This window comes from Trachemys scripta, chromosome 5 (genome assembly GCF_013100865.1).
Source record: "Trachemys scripta elegans isolate TJP31775 chromosome 5, CAS_Tse_1.0, whole genome shotgun sequence".
Taxonomy (NCBI): domain Eukaryota; kingdom Metazoa; phylum Chordata; order Testudines; family Emydidae; genus Trachemys; species Trachemys scripta.
The window spans coordinates 110,997,046-111,022,596 of record NC_048302.1 but is presented as its reverse complement, the minus strand read 5'-3'; the positions used below and the strand labels follow the sequence as shown (position 1 = coordinate 111,022,596).

At 40.9% G+C, this 25,551-nt stretch overlaps 1 protein-coding gene across 6 annotated transcripts in view; it reads left to right on the top strand.

The window, feature by feature from the left end:
* Positions 1 to 4,333: 4,333 nt before the first annotated feature.
* Positions 4,334 to 25,551, top strand: part of CPEB2 (cytoplasmic polyadenylation element binding protein 2) — an 84,876-nt gene continuing 63,658 nt past the window's right edge. The window contains exons 1-3 of one of the 6 annotated variants that reach the window (XM_034770672.1): positions 4,334 to 6,372; positions 9,391 to 9,681; positions 23,609 to 23,699. In XM_034770672.1, the coding sequence (XP_034626563.1) occupies positions 5,236 to 6,372; positions 9,391 to 9,681; positions 23,609 to 23,699 (1,519 nt within the window). In that variant the 5' untranslated portion in view covers positions 4,334 to 5,235. Of the gene's footprint in view, positions 6,373 to 6,622; positions 6,868 to 9,390; positions 9,682 to 23,608; positions 23,700 to 25,551 lie in introns of those variants that run through there. The other 5 variants (XM_034770670.1, XM_034770674.1, XM_034770671.1 and 2 more) reach the window with 5 other exon arrangements.

Below are 25,551 nucleotides of genomic sequence, written 5' to 3'. Positions count from 1 at the left end.
GAGGCAAGCAATGGTCATTCTTTCCTACCCACTCCCCATTTTACAGATGGGATATGTTGTATTAATTTAGATGGAATGAACAGGTCCAAAGAGTCAAAGGTGTAAACAGGACCCTGGGACTATCACTGTCCAACATTAAAGAGATGGAAACATGGAATTGGAAATATATTTTATGTACCCCATATACACATTATTTATAATTTTATTATATACACCTCACTGATACACACTATAGATGTACCATTTCTGGTACTGCTATCTCAAAGTAGAGTGCAAAAAGAGAGGGACTTGGCTTGATCATTTGTTTAGGACAACTGACACCTACTTTTTTTGAGTGGATAAAAAATTATATATATATATATAATTGTCCAATTATTTATGGGTTTACATTTAACACTATTGTCACAGCCGACCTGAGGCAGGGACAAGAGGGGCCAGTGTGTTTTAAGATCTCACTATCCAGCATGTATCCCACAACTGGACTACATGCCCTGCAACCTCCATTGTGCATAAGCCATCCCCAGCCCACTTCTTAGGCTGTATCATGGGTTCAACCTGAACTCTAACATGAGCTGTCTAGGTTGCAGGCAAGTCCCCAGAGAGTTTCCTGTTTTGGGGTGAAGCGAGAGAAGTGTGCAATGCCTGCACCCACCAAACAAATGCCTGCCCTTATCTCTCCTGGGGGCCTGCGCAATCTTCCCTGTCCTACAGCCACAGTGCATTTAGGCTGAGTAGATGGGTCCCATTTTGAATTCTCACCTCTCCAGGAGTGTAGAGATATGTTTGTAGAAGATAATAATTTAGATATGCTTCCTCATAAGGGACAGTATTATGAACACAGGAATTTGGAGATGTGTCCTGGAGGTGGGGATTGAGAACCCCACATAGCTGTGGTCAGCAGTTCACCAGAGATGCTTTCTAATTTGTTTTATTAAAGTTTTATTCCTTTCTCATTCACTGGTTTGTTATTTAATGAACCCCAAGATCATTACATGGTGTCAGAAGTGCTGAATAAGGAGGAAACTGCAGTGATTTTGAAGTTAACTCCTGCATTTGCAACTGAAAGCAGAGTTAAAAGCAGGCTCGAGAGAATCACATGGAGTACCAGGCACAGGGGCTTTTGCATGTATCTGGTGAGCACAATAGTAGCTTGACTAGCTTAAGAAGGGGGAAAAACAAAAATAAATGGTATTGGGGTGCAGAACTGGAGGAATCATAGGAAGGTTTAAACTGATATAAGAACCAGTGTTGAAGTTCTATGCACCAGGAAGGCCTATTAAAATTTCAGCAGATGCTTTACAGACTGGGTTAGGTGCAGTGATTTTACAGAAGTGTGAGGGTTGTTGGCAACCAGTGGCACATACATCTATATCACTGACTGAGGCAGAAACCAGATACACACAGATTGAGAAGGAGCTTTTAGGAATATTGTTTACCTGTGAGAGATTCAATCAGTATATTATTTACGGCCAGAGAGTGGAAGTTGAAATGGACCACAAGCCCCTGATAGAGTTAGTTAGCAAACCGCAAAATGACTGCACCATAAGGATTCAAAGAATGATGATGAAGGTGCAAAAGTATGATTTGTTTGTGACCAACATACCCGGTAAATTCATGATCACTGCAGATGCACTTTCCAGAGCAATGGCTCCCACAACATCAGAGAAGACTTTAGAGACAGAGATGCAGGCATATGTAGATTTGATTGTAAAGTCAATTCCCATAGTTACAGGAACTACAAGAAATAAGAGAGGAAACAGAGAAAGATGAATAATTGGGAATCCTTAAAGAAGTGATAATTAAAGGGTGGGCTGAGGAAATAAGGAGTTGCTGTCCAAGTATAAGAGACTATTGGAACTGCAGACATGGACTGACTGTGGTAGATGGGGTGATTTTCAAGGGTAGTAAGGTTGTAATTCCAATGAGCCCCAGAAAAGAAATTCTACAGAAGATCTACGAAGGTCATTTAGGAATTGAGAAGTACAAACAACAAGTATGAGAGGTGCTGTATTTGCCACGGATCAATCACAACATTGCTAATGTGGTAAGAAATTGCTGTTCATGTTTGAAATACATGCCATGCCAACAGACAGAGGCACTGAGACCTCATCCAGTTCCACAAAGGCCTTAGAAGGTAAACCCTGACTTATTTACCTTGCAATCAAAGGATTATTTAATAGTGACAGATTATTATTCTCTGTATCCGAAAATTTCCACACAGCACAGTACTAATAGTAAGTCAGTGATAGCTGGCATGAAGGGAATCTTCTTCAGACATGGGAATTTCAGACGAAGTCTTTAGTAATAATGGGCTGCAATTTTCCAGTTAGTCTCTAAGGTGCCACAAGTACTTCTGTTCTTTTTGAGGATACAGACTAACACGGCTGCTACTCTGAAACCTGTCAATTTTCCAGTGCAGATTTTAGACGCTTTGCCAGAGATTGGGATTTTCATCACAAAACACCAAGTCCAAATTACCCCCAAATCAAATGGACTTGTGGAAAGGTCTAAACAGACAGTAAAGAACCTTATGAAAAAGACTTTTGACAGTGGGGGTGATTTGTATAAAGCATTACTGAAATACACCCCTGGAGAATGGCTTTTCTCCAGCTCAGCTGTTAATGGGAAGAAGGATCAGACCTAATTTACTATTTACTGATACTTGCTGAAATCTCATAACAATGAAAGACAAAAGAAAATCAGAAGCGGAAGCAGAAATATTATTTTTACAAAAGAGCTCATGGACTCCCATCTCTTAACCCAGCTCATAAGAGCGTGCCTGAGGAATCACACCTCTAATACTTTGGGACAAAGGGTACCATTAAAGAACAGCTGCATCCAAGGTTTTATGTAGTCCAGACAGACCACGGGGACACATTTAGACACAATCGAAGGGATCTATGAATAATCCCCAAAAGGTTCAACACATTGACTGTAGATATGGACTCTGGCATTTCCCATCAATGCACGAAGGAGAAAGGGTCAAAGCACAAGAGAACTGACTCTAATGAAAGGCTGTTACTGAGATCAGAGTTGGAGATTAAACATCCTGAAAGACTCAGAGACTTGCTAACCTGCCTGGAGAAGGGGTATTTGAGAAAAGTGAGTGGTAAAGACTCCAGAGTGATGTGCTGATAACCTCTCCTCTAGATAGTTGACACATTAGGTTTATGGCAATGTAGTACATGGGTTGAAAATTTAATGCATGTGCTAATAGATATCTGTTATGAGTTTACATATCTGTATATAAAAGTTATTTTTTCTTTAAGAAGGAAGATGTAGAGATATGTTTGTAGATTATAATTTAGAAACACTCCCTCATATGGGACAGTATTATGAACATAGGAAGGGGGGGGAGGCATGGGTTGGGAACACCGCATGCCCGTGGGCAGCAGTTCAGCAGAGATGCTCTCTGGTTATTTTTATTAAAGTTTTATTCCCTTCTCATTCACTGATTTGTTATTTAATGAACCCCTAGGTCATTAAAAGGAGGAATTGGAGCCGCAGCCTAAAGTTTCTGGTGACTAAAGCCACCGTAGCTAACTGAACACGCTCCGGGGCCCAGCATCAGCCCGCAAGGAGCCAGCCCGGGAAGCTCATGCTCTGATGAGGCCGGTGGTCACCAGCCCCTGGACGTGTGCAGCGGCGGCAAGGACAAGCTGCCCGAAGGAACGAGTTGGGGCAGTACAGTAGGCCACTGGCGGCTGTACTAAGGCTTTGCACAAGGCCTACAAAACCCGGGGTTAGCACAACGTCAGGCTCTCGCCCCGCAGCGTTGCCCCACCCACCTCCACGTCTCTCTCCTCCCAACCGGCTTCATTTTTCCCACGCCCAGCGGCGCTTGCGCCCTTGCCCCTCCTGCGACGAGCGGCTGCGTCAATGCAAATAAGCTCGGTAGGCGGGGTCTGGGGCGAGGGAGCAGTGACGATGATTCTCTCCTTCCAGCGCCGGAGGCACAGTCCCTGGCAGGATCCACGGCAGTGGAAGAAACCATTTTCAGCCTCTCCCACCCTCCCCGGGGGAAATAATCTCGCATTTTGTTCCCCTCCAGCAAAATATTTTCTTTAAGGAGCTGTAGTCAAGTGTACATCTGCGGACCACACACATAAGTATTTTCGTCGTTAAAGAAGCAGGCAGGTATACAGTGCATTACAATGGGGGGGGGGAAATCGCATTTATCTACCCCTTATTGAAGTGGTAGCGCCCGCTACCTACTGGTTGGTGTCGTCGTCCGCCCGGGCCTGCCTGTTCTCGCGCTCTGTCAGTTGGAGCAGCGCGAGAGCAGCCGGCAGGACGGTATCGAACCCTCAGTGGAGCCGGCGATTAATGGTTAACGAAGAGGAGTAGCGTGCGCTCATGAATTATTAATAAGGGGGAGGGACTCATGATTTATTAAAGAGGTTGACCCGCCAGAAGGTGGGGATTGTGACGGGATCGTGACGAACATTCCGGAGTTCTTAAGGGTGCTGCAGCCGGCTAAGAGCCGGTACTGGGGGTGGGGGAGAAGGCTAAGGGGGAGGGGAAGAGCTGTGCCCAGCCTCAGAAACAGGCCTATTTGATGGACATGTAAGAGGGGACGGTGACAGCCTCTCTTCGCTCCGTGCCCAAACTAGGACCGCCCCCCCCCAGTACTGTACAGGGGATTATACAGAGGCCGGGGACGGGGTCACCCCCATGGCGGGTGACCGTTCGGGGTGCTGCTGATTATTCTATGCAGGATTGTTAGAGGCGAAGGACTGGTCTATAGGGATTTAGCTGGAGGCTCTTTTAACCTGATGAGGAGGAGTCTAGAATGTGGGATTTTTTACCCCAAAGTGGCGATTATTATTGTGGGGAAAGAGAAATCTTATGCTGGAGGCTGAGGATTTTTTTTAAACCCAGAAGGGGGTTTTACCCCGTAAAGCGGATTGTCAGAGGCGGGGTTGTGCCTTCCCCCCGCAAGGGAGGCTATTTACCCCTACGCGGGGTCAGTGGGTGTGAGGGGCTTGCCTGAACGGTGGGCTCGCAGCTCTAAGCCACTGCCTACAACGACGGGCAGCAGCAGCCCCCATCTACTGCTGGGCGTAGGAGGCGCTGCCTACACGGGGTCCTTCTCCTCCCTGGCAGCAGCAGCTTCTCATTCCGTCCTGCCCCTCCTCACCCACCCGAACCGGTTCCTCCCTCAGCAGCGTGTCCGGTGTGTCGCCACCGCCCTCTCTGTTGCTGTCGGCGGCGGCTGCTGCGTAGCATCAAAACATGCAGGATGAGCTGCTCCTGGGGGTGACACAGCAGCAGCAGGCAGGGAGCGAGAGGCTGGGCAGCGGCCCCGCAGCAGGACACCCCCCTCTCAGCCACCCCTCCTCTGACTTTAAACCCAGTCTCGGCCCCCACCACCAGGATTTAAACAAGCAGCCGCCGCCTGCTCCTCAGCTGAGCCAGAAGAGGAAAGAGTTCAAGCAGCAGCAGCAGCTCAGCAGCCCAGCCCAGCTCGGCAGCAGCCACCCCCTGACTAACCACCACTCCCCCGACTATCATCGCCACCCCCCTCAGCAGCAGCACTTCAGCCACCCCACTGACAAGTACCAGGAGCACAGGCAGCCGCGCCAGCTCCTCAGCGCTCGCCCCCCGGAACAGCCGCAGACAGGGGACTATCCGCCCTACCAGCCGCTCAGCCCTGCCGAGCAGAAGGGCGGCGCAGAGAGGGGGGGCTGGGAGCGGCTCCCCCCTTCCTGCCCGGGGGCACAGGCAGCCGCGGACCCCAATGTGGGGGTGGTTGTCTCCTCCTGTGTGAATCCGCCTCCGTCTCCTCCTCACCTGCAGGCTACAGCCCAGTTGCCCCCCATGGAGTCCCCCCCGAACAGCCACTTGCTGGGCAGCCCCGGGACCCTCTTGCCCGGCGGGCTCGGCTCCGGCTTCAGCAGCCTGCAGAGCTCGGAGATCCCCAGCCCCCATCACCAGAGCGGGGGCGGCTCCTCCTCAGCGGCTTCCCCTCCTCCGCCGCCGCTGCCCGGCTTCGGCACCCCCTGGTCGGTGCAGACCTCGTCGCCGCCTCCGCCGCAGACGCAGCAGCCTCCGGTCTCCAGCAGCGGCGGGAGCCAGATCAGCGCGATGCCTCCGCCGAGCCCGGAGTCCGAGACCAGCTTCTACCCGGGGATCCCGTCTTCGATCAACCCCGCTTTCTTCCAGAGCTTCTCGCCGGTGTCGCCTCACAACCCCTGCGCCGGGCCCTTCAGCAGCCCCTTCTCGGCCGCCGCCCCGCCGCCGCAGATGAATTTACCTCAGCAGCAGCAGAACCGGAGATCCCCTGTGAGCCCCCAGCTCCAGCACCAACACCAGGCGGCGGCGGCCGCGGCCGCTTTCCTGCAGCAGAGGAACTCCTACAACCACCACCAGGTGCGGGGCCCGGGAGCTTCGGGGCGGCCGCCAGCGGGGAACCCCTCCGCATGGGGGAGAGCGCTGGGGAAGCCACTCGGACCCGGGGGGGGGGGAAGGGCGGGGACCTGCCCCGCGAGCGGTGCAAACAGCTGAGGTTTTATTTGAGTCCCCCCGGCTGAAGTTACCCGGCAGCAGGGACAGCGCTGCTAGAGCCGGTTGGTGGAAGCAGGGCGGGGCTGCCACAACCCAGGCTCAGTCTCGGTACTGCAGCGAGCGCCCTTTGGCGGAGTGGGGGGCCTCGGCCCCGTTTCTCTCCAGCTCTCTCCCGCTCCCTGTGCCGCGGAGCTCTCTCGGGGGGTGCGGGTGCCTGGACCCCATTCCTCTGCCCGGGGTGCCGCAGAGCTCCCGGCGCCCGGCAAGGGGGGGAGGGTGAACTAATTCGTTTCGGGTTCGAGTTCTGTTGACTGCCCCTTCTTCCAGACCCTCTGCCTCTTCTGCTGCTGTAGGTATCAGGTGAGAAAAAGCGGATTAAGTAATATGACAGGCCCATTGATTCTTAATGTGAGTGTTATCCCCCAGACTTTGATCGATACTTACTGGGTTGTTATAGCTGCTGTCTACAGGCGTCCTTTCCTTAGCTGTCAACAATTTTTTGTTTAGTTTTGTTTGTAATTGCCCCTGATACTACTAGTGAAAAGGTCACAATTTCAATGTGAAAAGGAACAGGTTTCCATCCAGAAAACATGTTTGTTTGAACTATTAGCCTCCCTGCTTCAGATAAACACCTTTCCTTGTCTTTGGTTTATTTTAAGATCAGGGTTTTAGTAGACTTTTTAAATATACTTTAAAATTGAGAACATATAAATTGACATGAATAGGCAGGTTTGGCGTTAAGTGACCTTTTTAATTCATATGAGAACTGTCAAGATGCATAACTTTTATTTAGAGTTACTTGTGTATGTGGTGATATAGGCAAACAGCAGCTTCGCTACTGTATTTCAGGTTCTCCTAATTCTCCTGCCTACAGCACCTACTAGTTTAATGGGTGGCATGGAATCCTCATCTCCTATTGGCTAAAAGGGTTGCTTTTCTTCCTGGTTCTGTCTGTTGAGAATAAGATAACGTGTCATATTTTGTTCCATGGAGCTGTTCTACTCTCTCCAGTTAACGTATCATAGGGTATGACATTTGCACCATGTTAAGGTTTTTAGGCCCTTTATGGCTGAGTATACCATATAGGCCCCATAATCAGTTTAATTTCTGCTTAATTCTAGCATTAAACCGTGTGGAATTTTACCAAGTAGGTATGATTGGGATTCTATGAAGTAAAGTGTGGTTTTTTTTTTTTTTTTTTTTTTTTTTGGTAATTGGTATTCAAAAATTGTACTATGAGAAAATGTATGTTGTTTATATGTTCATGTGTGGTAAACATGTTTTAACATGGATCTTATCACTTAATTTGCTCTGTTTTTAAACAAATTCTAAAGCAATTAAGAGATAGAGAACTGCTGTCCTCTACCATTAAAATTTGTGGGGAATTCTTTTCACCTCTCACTTCCCTGGCCATTATTCAGTTATGAATATGTCAGTTGTAGGTAGTAAACCTAAACAGTGACGTGAAAGCATAGTTAGCAAGATTAAAGACCTGTTTTAACACTTGACGTTATCTCAGAGTTTGTTTCTCAATAGAGTACGTGCCTCTCCCAAAATTCCAACACAAAGCATTCAAGTTTTACAACATAATTATCTATAATTATATAGAACAGGGGTGTCTGCCTGAGTATCTGACCACAGTGGCTTTAACATATTTTCAGGATTATTTTTAATTTTTATGTCTGTACAGCTCCATCAATACTTATCATTTTTAACCTTTTTTAGTATTGCACATCTGGCATCCTTTAGATTGTCATTAGAATTACATTATTTTTGAGACTGAGGTGTTACACTTGGATTTCAGATTAGAATTGGATTTATAGACCCTTTGTTTCATCAAAGGGTGTCTGAAAAATATCCTTTCCATGACCAGTCAAGTTTTAAATACTTTTATTTTGCTTACTAGACAAACACAGCTCTTTATTATCACCAGAGTTCAGTGGGTCCACCTCTTCGTGGTATGACAACCATTTCAGTTTACACATTGGTTTTTAGCATAGATTGTTATGTATTGAAGGCAGCAATAGTGTTTTACCCATTTTCCTCCTGAAAAGACCTTTTCATTTTCCCTCTGGGGCTACTCTGAATATGTAAATTTTCTTTTGTATAATAGCAGTAGTCCATTGGATATCAAAACAATCCCTTTCTCAAATAATCAAAAAGCCAGATTCCTCAGGTGTGGCAAAACACTTTTGGTTCGCTGACTTCTGCACAGCTTTGCCAGTTTACACCAGCTGAGAATCTGGTCTAGTTTGTTACACCAGAAGTTCAAGCTGTAGCCTTTAAAGGCTATTATAATACATTTATATTTTTAGATACACATCAAGGATAGTTACTTTTACTACAAATAATTTTAGGTTATACAGATTGTCTGTGGGATAATCAGTCTTTGTCGTTGTTACCTGAAAACATTTTCCTCTTTATGCAATATTTTAGATTGACCTATGAATTTTTTTACCCTGCAACTCACTACTTTCTCCTTTACTCACAAAAAAAACCAACAAATGACCTTCATGAAACCATCTAATGCTGCTCTACAGAGACATATCAAGCAGGGGCCTGCCTATGTAACATATGACAGATTAATTACGTAATGAAAGTGTAGCAGCTTTTATTGTATTTAAATAACTGTAGGACTATTTTACCAAGAAATGAATGAAAATCCTAATTTATCATTTTGGCAAATCAGTCTTTTTGGTAAAGCAGTCTTGTTTTATGGTTACTTGTATTCAGTTTTCTCCTTTGCCATGGATGTTAGTATATAGGCAAATGGGAACTTCCAGTTTTCATACTCTTTACAAAAGCCATTTGATCTTTTTTGAGGTAACAAGCAAACTAGTAATGTTTCCAAAAAAAATCTAATCAAATCTTTTTTTTTTTTAGCCTCTTCTGAAGCAGTCGCCCTGGAGCAACCATCAGAGTAGTGGCTGGAGCACAGGAAATATGTCCTGGGGAGGAATGCATGGCAGAGACCATCGTAGAACTGGAAACATGGGAATTCCAGGAACTATGAACCAAATTTCTCCTTTGAAGAAGCCCTTTTCTGGTAATGTCATAGCTCCCCCTAAATTTACTCGCTCTACTCCATCGCTGACACCAAAATCATGGATTGAAGATAATGTTTTCCGAACCGACAACAACAGTAATACTCTCTTACCCTTACAGGTAAGAATGGTATGTAACTGGAGATGTCTTAATGTTTGTCTTTAATTTTGTCTAGCATTGTAAATAGGTCTATTTAACATATTAAGTGATACTGACAATGTTCGCTGTGATTTTTATGAAAATGTTGTACCTTCTAATGTTACAAGTGTACTGCAAGGGACAATTAACCAAAATATTTTCCAGTTTATATAAAATGCCTGCAGTAGCCAGAATTATTGCTTACTGACTATACAAGAGGGGAAAAGGAGGAAACTGGAGAAACTCTTGCATAGCAACAAGGGAGTAGAAATGCTTTTTAAACTATCAGAAAGCATTTTTAACATTCGTCAATTTAAAACACTTAAGGCTCCGTTTAAATCTGGGCTGCTTTTATCCCTCAGTTTTTAATATAGATTAATTTTAGATCTTATCAAACTGTTCTTGTGGACAAGCTTTTTTTTAATACTTTATTTGTGGACAGCTCTGACTTTTTTAAATTCACCTTTTCATCTTATTAGCATCCTTGCCAATGCCACTTTGCATATGGGTTTTAGTTTTCCCCGATTGGCAACTTCTTGAGTGATGTCCATAGTTATTTAATGATTGAAACATAGAAGCCCTTTGATTTAGAGACGTTAAATGCGAAGAGGAAGAATGATCTTGGACTGTGGGGATCTGGGTCAATTTTTGCAACAGACTTCCTGTGTATCTTTAAGCAAGTCACCTAATCTCTATGCCTCAGGTTCCTGTCTGTAAAATGGAGATAATATTTTTTTCTCAAGCCTCTGGCAGTCTTGTCTAGTTAGTTTGTCAATTCTTGGGGGCAAGGACTGTCTCTTGCTATCAGGCCCCAATCTCACTTGGCAATATAGCAGTTTATGCATTTACATTTTTTGTTGCGAGGAATCTAAATTTAAGACAATCATTCTACCTTAGAAACTAGTCATTCCAAGTAAACAGCAGATTACTTTAAGAACAGTTCTCCATTTTACATCTTCTTTAGGTCTTCTTTAACTTTAGTACTTTGTCTTGATTTGGGCTTGTAATTTGGGCTAGTATATTAACAAAATAAGGTAACCTGCAGGAAAGAGTAGTTACAATACTCGTTATTCCCTGCATAAGGCTGTCATACCTCCTTTTATTTAGAATGTACTTATTCTAAACTAGGTCTTATTTTGTCATAATTTTGATCTCTCAACATTGAACAGCTACATTTGTGTCAAAAAGCAGATTAATTTTAGTGTAGCTGTGATAATAGCAAAAAATTTGTCTGGGATTTTTGCATAGATCTCCTGGTTTTTGTCATTTTGGCTGTGAGTGGACTTCCCATTGGCTCAACAAGCCATATACACCTCTACCTTGATATAATGCTGTCCTTGGGAGCCAAAAAATCTTTTTGTGTTATAGGTGAAACCGCGTTATATCGAACTTGCTTTGATCCGCCAGAGTGCGCAGCCCCACCCCCCCGGAGCACTGCTTTACCGCGTTATATCAGAATTCGTGTTATATCGGGTTGCATTATATCGGGATAGAGGTGTACCTCTACTTACAAATGGGGCCTGATAGTTACAATACTGGGCTCAGTGCCACTATTGATTTCAGATGCATTTGAAGTTTGCTGGGATTGCATCCAATAATGCATTTCTTTTATGGGCAATCCCGCTAACATCCTCTTTTAAAGTCCTACCACATTGAATGGGCCTGCTAACTGGGCTTAAACAGCAGGGTTTGTATAATTTTCTTGGTTGCTTGTTTGGGTGGGATGATGGAAAGGATGCCACTTCTATACCAAACTACAACTTGACTCATTAAAGATAGAGTTTAGAGTTGCCATCTTGACAGCTGGTGCTCTGCAGTTGAAATATCTTTAAAAAAAAAAAAAACATTCTAAAGTAGACACCTGTAAAATAATCAATTTCATGATTTGGGTTAGGAATATTAGTGTTTTATTAATCTGTTTGTACAGCATTGCTACAATATATTAGAGTGTGTATCCAGCCAAGCACAAACTTGCATATACCTCAAATATCCGGTAATTCAGTATGTCTAATAAGTTTGCAAGTGTGTGTGTGTGTGTATATATATATATAAATAAATATTGAGCTTGCTGAAACTTTTAGAGGAAGTCATTTAATATAAAGCAGCTTGTTTTCAGAGCTAAACAAAATTTGTTTTACTCCTGGCATATAGAAAGCTAATAAAATTTCCATTAAATTAAACAATCATAAGTAGCAGAGTAGAAAAAGGTATCTGAAGTTCAACCATATTTAAAATAATTTGTGTTGATATTTTTGTTCTTGGTGTTCACAACTTCAAAGCGGAATTATAGACATACGTAAATTTAGTACCTACAATTGAACTGGCTGCTGAACAGCTTCGTGAGAGAGACAAAGAATTTTGTTTTATCTAGTAATAAACTAGAGTGTTTAGCTATGCTTAAATCTCACTTGTTTGCTTTTATAAGAATAGTCAAAGGACAGAGTGCAAGTATTGTGATCTGAACTCTTTCAATGTTAACCACTTTTATTGCAGAAACATTAAATAGATGTCTTCTGTATCCTTATTAAGATACATTGAATTACTGTGTTCATAATTTTCAATTTTTATTAAGTTCTGTCCTACATGGGGTCACTCCCCACTACATTGACTGACGCATGGAGTTTAGGCATCATGGTGAAATGGTTAAAAAGAAGCTGAACTTCAGTTCAGTTAGAACTGGTGATGGTGATGCTGTCTAGGCTTGTGTTGGCAATTGTGACACAGCCAAACATCAGTCTACTTAATTTGTGCTGTGCTTGCCTCTTTCCATAAAAGGTTGAGGTATTCAGATTGATGATTCTTAAAGATACAGTAGCAATTTTAGCAGACACTGTAAACGCTTTTAGATTACTAAACTTATGCCATCTGCTAAATGTAACTATATTGAACAGATGTATAAAACTTGCCTGTAGTCCTCCTAAACCAATGTTTCTCAATCTTAGTAGAGACTCTTGTAGACCATGTTCTCCAACATTTACAATTTGCAGACCTTTTTCGCTACTGTTTGTGATCACATAACACCGTGTTGCAACTACTAAAATAGTTTATATAGAAATAGTTAAAATACATGTTTACATCTTGCTTTTAGATATAAACATGATTATGAGCCAGCACCATGAGATTTGCTAGCTCTTTGCAGATTGCTAGGATCACAGGTTGGAAGTCACTTTTGTAAAGAATTTTCAGGCCTTGTCTACAGTGGAGACTTGCCATAATTGTATCCATCAGTGTGCAGTAGCCCATGTAGCTGCACTAGTGCAAACCACTATTATAGACAAGATAAGTCACAATTTGAACAGTTGCAGCTTATTCCTTATCGGAAATTTTGCTTTATTCCCAGAGTCTGCACTGGTGCAGCTACACTGGTGGCTGAGATAAGCGCATGTCCCTGGTGTATACAAGGTCAGGGAGTTAGTTATTTCTAATACATAATATTGTTTGGTATTAAGCATCTGTTTGGTGAACAGTATATATTAATGACTGTTAATGTTATGTTTTGATCATGTAGTTTACAAAGAGGAGGGGAATGAAGACCAAACTTTTTCACTGTTGGTATTCTTTAAGTATAAGACTGAGGCATACATTTCCTACGTGCACAAACTGGATAGAACTTCATTGACTGCAGTGAAGTTGAATTCAGTAATGGTAAATTGCATCGCTAAGATGGGATTTTGGAAAGTGCTCAATTTTGGCCTAACTGCTCTCACTAACCTTAGAGGTAACACTCCAGTGGTAAAGTTAGGCCATCATTGAATGCGTTTGAAAATCCCACCTTTTGACCTGCTTTGCATTATGGCAGCACAACTATGGTACTGCAGTTGTGCCACTGTGGGGTGGATTGATGGAATGGGGGCTTTCTGTTGATGTAGGTAATATACCTCTCTAAGAGGCAGTAGTTAGGTCAATGGAAGAATTCTTCCATCAGCCTAACTGCATCTATGGTGGAGGTTAGATCAACCCAACTGTCGTGCAGGGTATGAAATCTTTCACGGCTCTGAGCAATGTTGCTAGGTTGATCTAATATTTAAGTGTAGACCAGGCCTTAAGTTTTACTGCCATAACTATGGTTCTAAGGGTTGTAATTTTTTGTTCTTACACTGGCAGAATTATGCTGGTAAAAGCCCTAGTCTAGACACTGTTATACTGGTATAAGGCACATTATTCTGGTTTGTCAAAATAAAAAACTATGGTGGTATAATCTATGACAGTAAAACTCATCTACATTGGGGGTTTGTAGCTTTAAGTATTGTATACTGGTATAGTTAAAACAGAGAAACTTAAATGTAAACAAGGCCTTCATGTTTATAATTTTTTATCTGAATATCGATAGTACATTATTTTATTTATAATCTCGTAATAAACCTTTGTACAAACATTTTTTTAAACGAGTGTAGTACTTCTTAAAAGGTCAATAGTATTTGACTGTATGCTCTTGGAAAGAACAAATGTAAGTAAAACTTCATTCTGCCAAAATGAATCTGAATTCTGTTCCTGTATCTTTGAGTTCAGGAAATACATTGCATGTCTGGGTGTCTTTCACCTTGATTTGTCCTTCCTGTTTGTTTGGACTGTGCAGACAGTATCAGTTGTCCTTGAGACTGAGCTTTGTTATTCACTGCTGAAACCTATTGCTGTAATTTGGGATTCTGGACCATAAGATATAACCTGTATAACTGCAGATATTTCTTCTGGTTGCCTTGGTTGTCCCTCTTTATTTTTTTTTAATTCAGATACTAAAATTTCAAATATTCAGTGAAATAAAGCACAGTTTCGGGTGTTTTCAGATAAGTTTGAGTTGTACTTCACACCAGATGTTAAGTTAAAAAATATTTTATCAGAGTTTGCTCAAGTCAAAGAGGGTTAACTTAATTTTGGATTCTCAAGATATCAGTTTTTTAATATTTGTAATTGATAATATTTGATAACAAAATCCATGTTAATATATTTAGGCTACAGTCTAATTGTTAAAGACTTGACTTAACAAGTTTAAAACATTAACCAAGACTTTCACCTAGTTAAATGGCCTGATTTTCAAAAGTGCTGAGCACCTAGCAGCCCTCATAAAAGTCTGTGGGAGAGTTTATACACCTCTACCCCAATATAATGTGTCCTCGGGAGCCAAAAAATCTTATCGCGTTATAGGTGAAACTGTGTTATATCGAACTTGCTTTGATCCGCTGGAGCGCACAGCCCTGCCCCACCAGAACGCTGCTTTACCGTGTTATATCCGAATTCGTGTTATATCGGGTTGTGTTATATCGGGGTACAGGTGTATTTCAGCACTTTTAGAATTCAGATAGCTTATTTAGGTGTTTAAAACATGGATTTAGGAGCCCAGCTTTAGGCAATTTATTTTTTGGAGAAAAGTTGCCTTCATTCAGATTGTACTGCGCTTTAGACCAGTTACCTGGGCCTAGTAGATTTAGGCCCCAATTTTTTGCAGATGGATGCTGCCCTGTAAGCAGAACCCTTCAGTGCAGCTCTGCTTGGTGCAGCAGCAGTCCACCTACAAGCTGTCAATTTCAGGATCAAGGCCTTTGAATGGACAATTTTTAAATTTTAAACTTGCATATAGATGTTCAGAATACTGAACAAAATCGATGAACCAAGTCTGTTAGGCTTAAAGCCACAAATGTATTAACAAGCTTTTGCTGAACTAAACATTCTTACCTGTGTTGTTTAACTTACACAGTTTATAAAATATTGGAAGAATATATTTAAATCAAATCCTTTGTTTTATTAACATATTCAAGAACTTATGTAAGGGCTATCTCTTGTTGCTCAGCAAAATGTTTGTCAACCAGGCTAATGGAGCAATACTGTATACATTATGATTCTAGTTACCTAAGAGTTAGCAATGAAAGAAATTTTATATTGTCCAACTCATCTCATTGCCAAACCATAATTGTTCTCTGAGGCTAGGTCTATACTACCCGCCTGAATCGGCGGGTAGAAATCGACCTCTCGGGGATCGATTTATCGCGTCCCGTTGGGACGTGACAATCGATCCCCGAATCGGCGCTCTTACTCCACCAGCGGAGGTGGTAGTAAGCGCCGCCGACAGAAAGCCGCAGAAGTCGATTTTGCCGCCGTCCTCACAACGGGGTAAGTCGGCTGCAATACGTCGAATTCAGCTATGCTATTCACGTAGCTGAATTTGCGCATCTTAAATCGACTCCCCCCTGTAGTGTAGATTATGCGCTTTTCCAGGTTTAAATAACTAGATTTTACTGCCGCATTTGAAAGACTATTTTGTAGGTGATTGTTAGAAAACTTTTCCTAATGATGTTTAGTCTAAATTTTGCCTTTCTCAGTTTCAAACAACTATTCTTAGTTATTTTTTAAAACTCCTGAACAACTTCCCCCTTCATGCTGACACCCTCCAAATGTCCAGTTTGTTGTCCTTTTAGTTGTTTTGCTATGCACACACAGGTTGTTTAGGCTTTCCTCATGGGTCAATCCTGCCAAGCCTTTAATCATCTTTGTAGTCTGTCTGGGTTGCTTCCAGTGTGTCAATGTCTTTTCTTAACCTGGACCACTTTGGGGTGGATGTAGTGAATGCTATATGTCTGCATAGATAAATATTTCAGCAAAAATGACTTGTATTGCTGGGTTACAGAACTGTCATTTTGTTATTGGACCTTTTCTGTGAATATTTATATATGCAATAATGTGATCTTAACTTGAAAACATGTTTGGTGTTTTCAGGATGACTGCCCCTAGATATCTGCTAAATGTTCTATTTGTTAGCTATTTTATGTGGTGTGGGTAGTGGTAACCTACTTTCCTTACTGAGGTAATTTCTTGTTTCTACTTTCTGTAAGCCTTCCGTCCAGTTTCCATAGAGCTAAACTATAATGAGTGATAGGCTTTACATTTGCAGTTTCTCAGTATGTACTGACAAGTTTATTGTCTCAGCAGGATGCCTATGACTATGTTATGGATCCTTAATGTCTTCAAGCTTTCAATTATTTTTATTTTTCTAGTTAGGATATACATTTGATGTTTTTATAATATATGCTTAACCAATATGATTATGATGGGGAGTCCTCTACCAATGTACATGTATAGAAATACAAACAGTGCATTTTTAGGAAGGTAAGTTGGACATTTCACTTTATTGGTACTCACCCATTGTCTCCAAGCTTTAACAAAATGTAATAGAAACATACATATAGTTTATTGAAAGTCACTAATTATTTTGTGTATAGAAACTAAGATCTTTTTGAGTTTAAGGTTGATTAGGAAGAGGGTGAAACAGATGGGACAAAGTTAGCTTAAAATCATTTAAATTAATGTTTTTGGTGTAGCAAGAGTTGAATTCACTATAAAATCTTGTTCTTCACCAAAAGATCTGACTCTTAAGATCATTTTCTTTTTCATTATATTATGTTTGCTTTATTATGAAGCAGATCATGGTAGGCTTCCTCAGAACATCAAGATTTGTTTGAATAAGGTTTTCTGAAAGGATTTGTGTTTTTTAGTGTATTTTTAACTCATCTGAAACGCTTTTAAAGGCCAAGATTTTAGAACATCTTCCTAAAATTAAATGGGAGCCTAACTTTAATCATTCATTTTTGAGAACCTTGGCCAAAGATTAGCAAAGGCTGCTTACGATAGTTTAGATTTTTTTCCCATGGTTTCCTAGACTAATTGCATTGTGCCTAATAGTGACATCTAAAGAGCATTGTGAGATGTACCTGCAGTGTGTATTGAACTTATCGGAGTAATTAATTACTTAGAGAAGTGCAAAGCCAAGATAGTATTTGCGTAACTTGTGTGTGGATTTATTTAGAAGTCTTAAATACATTCTACTGAGAACAATGGCTCTGGGAAAAAGAGGATTTAAATTGCATATGGTACCATGAGAACTCCACTTCTCTTTCACACATTTTTTTAAATGATTTGGAGAATTCTAGGACAAAATTGCAAATGTGATGATGTACATAGCATTTTCCTAGAGTCAATTCTTATCAGTTTTGCTGGTGCTAGTGGAATGTATCAGAAATGGAAAGGAATAGAGGGCCTTGTTTTGAAGACTTGTATTAGTTGGGAATCAAATATGGTCCTTCACTTCCTTGACCATTGGTGATCCGAGAAGCAGCACACTGCCTCCAAAGTAAGATTGCACATTATGCTAGCAGTATTATCTGGGTGGCTGAAGAAAGGGCCTTGTTAACTCCAGTCTAGAAGTAGTAACATTCAGATCTCCTCATCCAGGAAGACCACACTTGATACGTTCTTTTTAAATGAGAAAGGTTGGAGGAAACTAAGTTGTAAACAAAGTGTGAAAGAGAGATTATTAGAAATAGGGTTGAGTTTGGTGGAATCAATAAATGCATGAAATCCAGGGGGTAGGTAAAAATGAACTGACTAATTTGTATATGCTTTTTCAGTTAGTGGTGAGATTGGTGCCTTAGAGAAAATGTAAAGTCCCGTCCCCCTAGTTTTAGATCTACTGAAAAATTTAACCTCTGAAAATGTATTCTGTTAGTGTACTACTTTGTGCTAAGTTGACTGACAGGACTTCTAGTGACATATTGCATCTGATAGTTAGAATACTTGATGCTTCTACTGTGTAAAGAACTTGTAAACATAGCTTCTGAAAAGTCAGCTGACAGATCAAGTTTTCTCTAAAATATTTTCCTTATTGTAAGAGCCTTAAAATGAACCCAATTATAGCTTGTAGGGGAATTGAGGGTAAATTTGAGACTAAGTTGGTTTGGTGTAAACTTTCAATTTCAGTTCATTATGTTGTATTTTGAAACTGAGAAGCTATTGAAGCACCAGAAGATTAGATCAAGCAGGATTCAAGCACTTCTATATTCAAGACAATGAAAAGCTAATAAGAGAATCTGGCAACAAATTCACTGTGCTATTTTTTGTAATACAAGAAACTCATTACAATGCTTGTGAAAAATTCTTGGCGACCCAAAGTAGTTTATGTAATTATCTTTTATTGGCCCAACTTACGTTGGTGGAAGGTACAAGCTTTTGAGAGATCTTCAGGTCTGGGGAAGGAAGCAGAGTGTCTGAGCTAACTACAAATCAGAATAGACCGTGACTCATAAAGGGTAACACACAGTAGGTGGTCACGTGAAATGAAGTGGTCAACTGAGTGATAGATTGCTATGCGTCAAGGGTTAGAAGTGGGCAGTTTAAGGTAGCAGGAGGTTGGGGTGTTAGAGATTGTTGTAATGAGCCATAAAACCAGTGTCCACATTGAGGCAGTGGTTTTTGGTGCCTAGCAGTTATGAATGTATGTTCCCAGGATCATCTTTTGAAGGTGTTGTGCAAGTTTCCTTGGAGGAGGAGTATTGAAAGATCAGCTATGGAGTGATTGCTTTGTGAAAAGTGTTCTCCTGTGGGTGATACGGTGTTTTTTGTCTTTTATCATTTTCCTGTGTGACTTCATTTGAGAATGTAGTGATTGTCTGGTTTCACCCCACATAGTTGTTGGGACATTTAATGCACTTGATAAGGTATACCACAAGTTGTGATAAGTATATGTAGGACCTATGAATCTTGGAAGGTGTGTTGTGCCAGAGTATTGATCGTTTTAGCAGTGGAGATATGTTTGCAGATTTTTCATTTGTTGTTCTGGCAGGGTCGGGTGCCACTTGGAGTTGGTGTTGTGGTCTGTGGGAAGTTTGTATCTGATGATGACCTTGGTGAGGTTGAAGGGTGGTTTGAAGGCCAGTAGAGGGGGTTTGGGAAAGATTTATTTCAGGATGTAATTCCCATCAAATATGGATTGTAATTATTTGATCCCCTGTATGGGTTCCAGTGTGAGGTGGTAGTGACAATCAGGGGTTTGCTGTCAGTGGGTTTTTTTTCTGTGTTGAAGTAGGCTTTTCCAGAGTATCTGCGTGGCCCATTCCATGATGTGATCTACTTCTCTGGTGGAGTGTCCTGGTTTAGTGAAGGTGGCTTTAAGTGTGTTTAGGTGTGTATCCTGGACTTTCTCTTCAGAGCAAATTCTGAGATATCTGAGTGCATGTCTGTAGATAAGAGATTTTGGTACGTATGGGGTGATTGGTGGGTTCTTGATATGGTTGTTAGTAGGGTTCCATTGTTTAAGCTAATTGTACTGTCCAAGAAACTGACGCTAGTGTGACAGTGTTCTAGAGAGTTTGATGGAAGGGCGGAGATAGATAGAAATCTATGAGAGCGCTTAGGTCTTCTGTCAAGAGGATGAAAACATCATTGATGCAGGTGTATTGTTGGTTTCATGGTGCATTTTTCCAGAACTTATCTATTTCTTGTATAATTATCAGCTGCTTTAGACATCTCAATAGTTTATTAATGTTCAAACTAACGTATTCTGCAGTCTCTACAAGCACAGTATTGTTTACTCTATTTTATTCTCTGTGGTTGATCGGTCTGTTAGTCTCAAAGTCACCTTTGACAAAGTTTTTGTAAAAAACATCAGGCTAACACAAAGTATTATACTTGCAAGATATTTTCTCCATATTACTGATTCATTGTCTGCATTGTCACTACTTCAGCAAATTGATGAATGGATACAAGAAGATTTGTAACATGAGTCACTTGACTAAGCTGAACATGAAAGAACTTTCAAAGAACTAGTTGTAACCTTTCCTTCTGGACATCGAGCTTGATGTGGTGACTTACATACACACAGACTTCTTATTATAGCAACACTTTTTGGTGCTGCCTTAGAGAGCAAAGGCCTACACTTGATACCTGCGCTCTGTAAAGCTGTATTGGCTGCCTATTTAGGGAGTATGTTTCAAACTTTTACGCTGATAAAATTTACTTGAACAAAGACCTAAAATTGGGCCCTGTACCCCAAGAAATTTCTATTTTCCTTGAGATAGTCAAGTTTGAGCCTAGCTGATTACACTGTATAGTTGAATGTATGGCTAGGAGTGGCCTGTCAATTTTGAATGCTTACTCCCTGGATGTCTGCCAAAGCTCATTGGTGGCATCTTTCAAGGCAAGGCTAAAGGTTTGTGTATTTTGTAGGCTTTATTACTTTGTAGTAGGTTAGGATTTGGCCAGATTAGATTTCTAGCTATTTATTTTGGTGTCCTAGCTAGTGTTGTATGTTTTTTTTGTGCAGTGATTAGGTGCTTTTTGTTTTCAGATGTTTTAAAAATGAATGATAAACATTTTAAGACCACTTTGTGGCTGGTCTTGCTCAGGGGCATAGTGGACACGGTGGTACAACGGTCCTTTCTTCCTTCCTCCCACACTTTTTAAACTTCCTTGCGGGGGCAAGACATGCTTAGGGTTAGTCCTGCCCTTATATCACAAAATGGAGTGATATAAGGGCAGGACTATGACCCCTGTATATTGTCACCACCCCAAAAAGAGCTAGTGTCACAATCTGCCTTTAACAGGAAGAACTTTATTCCTTCTCTCACCTCTATAGTCATGTGGCAATATTCTAACCAAAAGAATCTAAACTGTAAGACACTTGAACTAGAACTTTGTTACATAGATGTATTAATTGCCACATGAGCCACAAATACTTGAATAACAGCAACTAGTTGCATAGTCCATACTACTGGTTACGAATTTCAAAATCTTACTGGTATTTTCAGATATGTTTAAGTATAGTATTCTATCTGTAGCTTCCTAGCCAGTAAATCAGAAGTTGTATGTTGTATGTTAAAGACTTTTTTCTAACTTATTTAGCTATCACTGAAAATACAGTTCCTATAGTTTTCCTGTGGGAAAATTGATCCCCTTCCCCCCCCCCCTCCCCCGGGAACCTACATTTTTTGTTGAAAAACATTGGTGGGGAAAATTTCCAACCAGCTCTAATATGCTAAAAGTTGTAAAACTAGAGGGTGCACACTTTGTTGCTTCTGTAGGACAAGCTTATTGCCTGTGCAATCTTAACCTGTTCCTTTTGTACATTTTCAATAATATAGTCTTTAATGAAATTATTAAACTTTTTTTTCTTGTCTCATTCAGTGCACACAACAAATGATGCTCACTTAGTGAGCAGCTATTCAGTATTCTCCTTTTCTACATTGTTCAATGAGTGGACCCGTGCTTTATTTACTGCACCCTATTCAAACCCTACTCCAAAGACGGAGTTATTAATTTCCTCTGGGGGTTTTCTGTGGTGCTCATCACTATGGTATCTGGTTCACAAATATCAATGAATTAATTTTGTTGCCCTCCCCACTGTGAAATGAGGGGGTATACTTATCCCCATTTTACAAATGGCGAATTGAAGCACAGAGATTAAGGTAAAAATTATACAATAACTTTGCTCAATTTGAGACACCTAGGATCTGATTTTTTTTTTCAGTCTATTAAAGAACTTCATATATTCAAAGCACAACTCCCCAGACTTCAGTTGCAGCTATGAGCATTTAACACTTCTCCAAATGAGACTACAGAGTCGTGAGTCACATACCCAAAAAGGAGGAGCGCATAGTTAATGGCCACCTGTGAAATGTTTGCTTTAAGTGACTTGCCCAACATAATATAGGAACTCTGTGGCAGAGGCAGAGAGGAAAGACAATTCTCAGGGCAGCATTCAGCCTCTAACCATGGCACCATCCTTCTTCATAATCCTCTGCCTCGTTCAGTATACACCTTCCAACTTTTCCAGAAAATTGAATTCAGAGTTTGTGTTGGGGTGTCTACTCCACACAAGGCTTGACTAAGTAAAAAGAGCCAATTAACCCTGTGACAGGCTGCATCTGGAGGAGAGTTAGGGCTGGTAAAGCCTAATGGCTGATGAAACCCAAGTGGCAGAGGAGCTGGGACAGTCATAAAGAGAGGAAGATGGTGATAAGAGAGGGTTATAAGAAGGAACTCTGCAGTCTTTCCCCAGAGAAGAGGGAAGTTGGCAAGAGACAAGGAGGAAGGAGGTCTAGGAGGAGAGTAAGCCCTGGGATCCTGATTTGGATTATAGACTCTGGCAAAAACCCGAGAGGGGCGGGGGGTGAAATAGCCACAGGGAGATGGGAATGCTCCGGTGGTAACCTAAGGGTAGGACAGAAGATAAGGAAAAGTAAGAAGGAGACCAGGAAAACAGCAACAGAGTCTGGGATTTCATATGCCATGGTTGCTAGTGATAGGGTCTCTGAGCTGGAACTCGGAGTGGTAGGTGGGCCAGATGGATGTTGAAATCCTAGAAAGCAAAAATTATTGTGGCCTGGCCAGAGGGCCAAGCTACAAAGAGGCAGTGTCTTGCTGAGGATTTGGGTGCAGAGACACCAGCCCGTCACCTTAGAGACAGCTGTGAAACTCATGGAGGAGTTTGTGGAAGCAGGAGTCCCTAACAAAATTACCCATCCATTTTGAGAGACCAGGAAGGGAGCAGTCGAGTATTGAGAGAGAGACAGAGAGATGAGCCAGAAGTAAGTGGTGAACTCTGTGATAAGATCCTACAGACAAGTCTTCACTATATACACCTGATTCATCCCTAGAGCAGGTCCATCCTGTGCACTGAATGAGGCAGGGGGTCCGTTAAAAAAAAATTATGTGGTCATGTAATTAAATGTTTATCATTATGCATACACAAAAGGGCCTTGAGTTGAGGCTGTACAGTCTTAATTGTGGCATTTCTTAAGTTTTGAGTGTTTGATTTTGCAGACTTGATAATATTCTTTAAGTGTGTGTGTGTGTATGTATGTATGTATAATGTGTATAGAACTTGATGTGAAGGAAAAGACGTTGAACTATATCTTTTCCAGATTCAAAGTGTATCTCTGGTTTTATATTTGGATGCCATAAAAGCTACTTTCAGGAAATTTATATTCAGACTAACAAGCAATAGTCCATTTTCACCATCTTTGGCTTTTACACTGCCATCCATCACCACATTATGAGTGCACTACCTCAAAGTAGTCTGTCTTCCTGTCAAGTTTCCATGTTTAAAAAGTACAATTTTTGTACTCCAGTACTAAGAAATTTTGTTCCCTTTTAGGATCGAAATAGAATGTATGACAGTCTGAATATGCACTCATTGGAAAACTCTCTTATTGACATCATGAGAGCAGAGCACGATCCGCTTAAAGGTATGTTACTATGCTAACTAAAGAAAATGTCACCCATTCTTTGTTAATTTAGATTCATTTTGAATTGGTAGCTGAATTGCTTCTTCAACCCATAGAAAGCATCATTTCAAATATATATTATAATCTATATTTATAGGCAAAATATATTTATGGTAGATTTACAGTTTACAATATTGATATCTTTATAGTTTTACTAGAAATAAAGTAGTTTACTTCAAGAGCCCGGCTGACTCGAAAAGTCACTCTTCAGCTGCAACATATTTCTGCCTTCAAACATTTACAGTGTTCATATATCCGTGTTGGTCCCAAAATATTAGTAAGACAAGATGGATGAGGGTAATATCTTTTATTGGACCAACTTCTGATGGAGAGAGAGACAAGCTTTCAAGCTTACAAAGAGCTCTTCTTCAGGTCTGGGAAAGGTACTTAGAGTATCACAGAATACAAGGTAGAATTGATAAGGAGTTAATACATGTTGCAAGAGACTATTCAAGGTCAAGTGGGAAGTTAACACCTTTACCTCGTTCATCTTCTCTCTCTTGGTATGTTTAGACATTTTTTGTCCACTCTTTTTGAGGATAATTTCAAATTGATTGAGTGAAATGTGAAGACACATTCTTGGCTCCTGGTACTAGTGCATACATAAATTATTCTTAATCTGAAGTTAAAATTCCTCAGACTTGTAAGAAATAAGAACTCTAGTTTCATACCATTGGTAATAGAAAAGTATTGGAATTGTAGTAAAATTATAGCTTAACTACATGTGTGTTTTAACACACATAACTCAATTCTGTCCTGTAAACTTTTTTTTCCAAAACAGGAGAGAGTAACCTGTTTCTTTGAGGTTAAAAGTGCAGCTAGTTCATTTCTGAACTTTTGGAAAGTTGTTTCCTCTCCTCCGATGTGCTTCATTGAAATCATAGGGCCACGGCAGTGACCTTATAGTTAGTTTGTGGACTTCAATTTTAATTCCTGTTTTCACTGTGTAATGACTTAAAAATTCAGTACAAAAGAATTTTAACAGTCTTAATCTAAGCCTAAAGGATTTATTTTTAAAGTTTTGAATAAACCCAAGCCATCTGAGTTGTGCAAATGAAATGTTATTTCTTTTTTTGTGCGATGTTTAAACTATTTCTCCTCCAATTTAGACGTGTTTAAAGACTTCAAACTTGCTATGCATTTAGTACTCACTACAAGAAAAGTGCCTTTTCTCATTCAAAGAAATTAGGTTCAGAACTAGGTATGGTTAGAAGTAATTACTATTCATGTATGGTAGTCTGTGCTCATCCACTCATTTTCTACCTCCAGAAATTCCTAATTATTTATCTTACATTAACACAGAGGCCTCAATTTTGATAAGGCTCACATTGTGCGAGGTACCGTACAAACACATATTAAGAGATAGTCCCTGCCCAAAAGACCTTAGACATTGCCTATCTTTAAGCAACCACAAATCGCCACACTTCTCCTTCTTAGGTGACAAATCCTCTGTTTCTCAATAAATCATGTTACATCTTAGCTACCTGTTTTGTTGGAAGTTTTCAAAACCTACCTAGAAGTCTAGTCTACATTTCAAAAAAATTATTGTAATTTCAATCAGAATAACTTGATTGTTCAAACTCCATCTGGGGATGTGCACTTTGGATGTGCTGCTACAGTATAACTTAACCCTCCGTTTGCCCCACATCTACACTGTCATGATACTGTGCTGCACTGATTGTGGCATATTGCATCTTCACTAAGACTAAAGATAAAATTTTAAAACCAGTGTGCTTAAAGTTAACACTTCCAATTTAGGAACTTCTGAAAATATGATGAATTCAGTAGGAGGTGTAGACATTCTGTGCTTCTA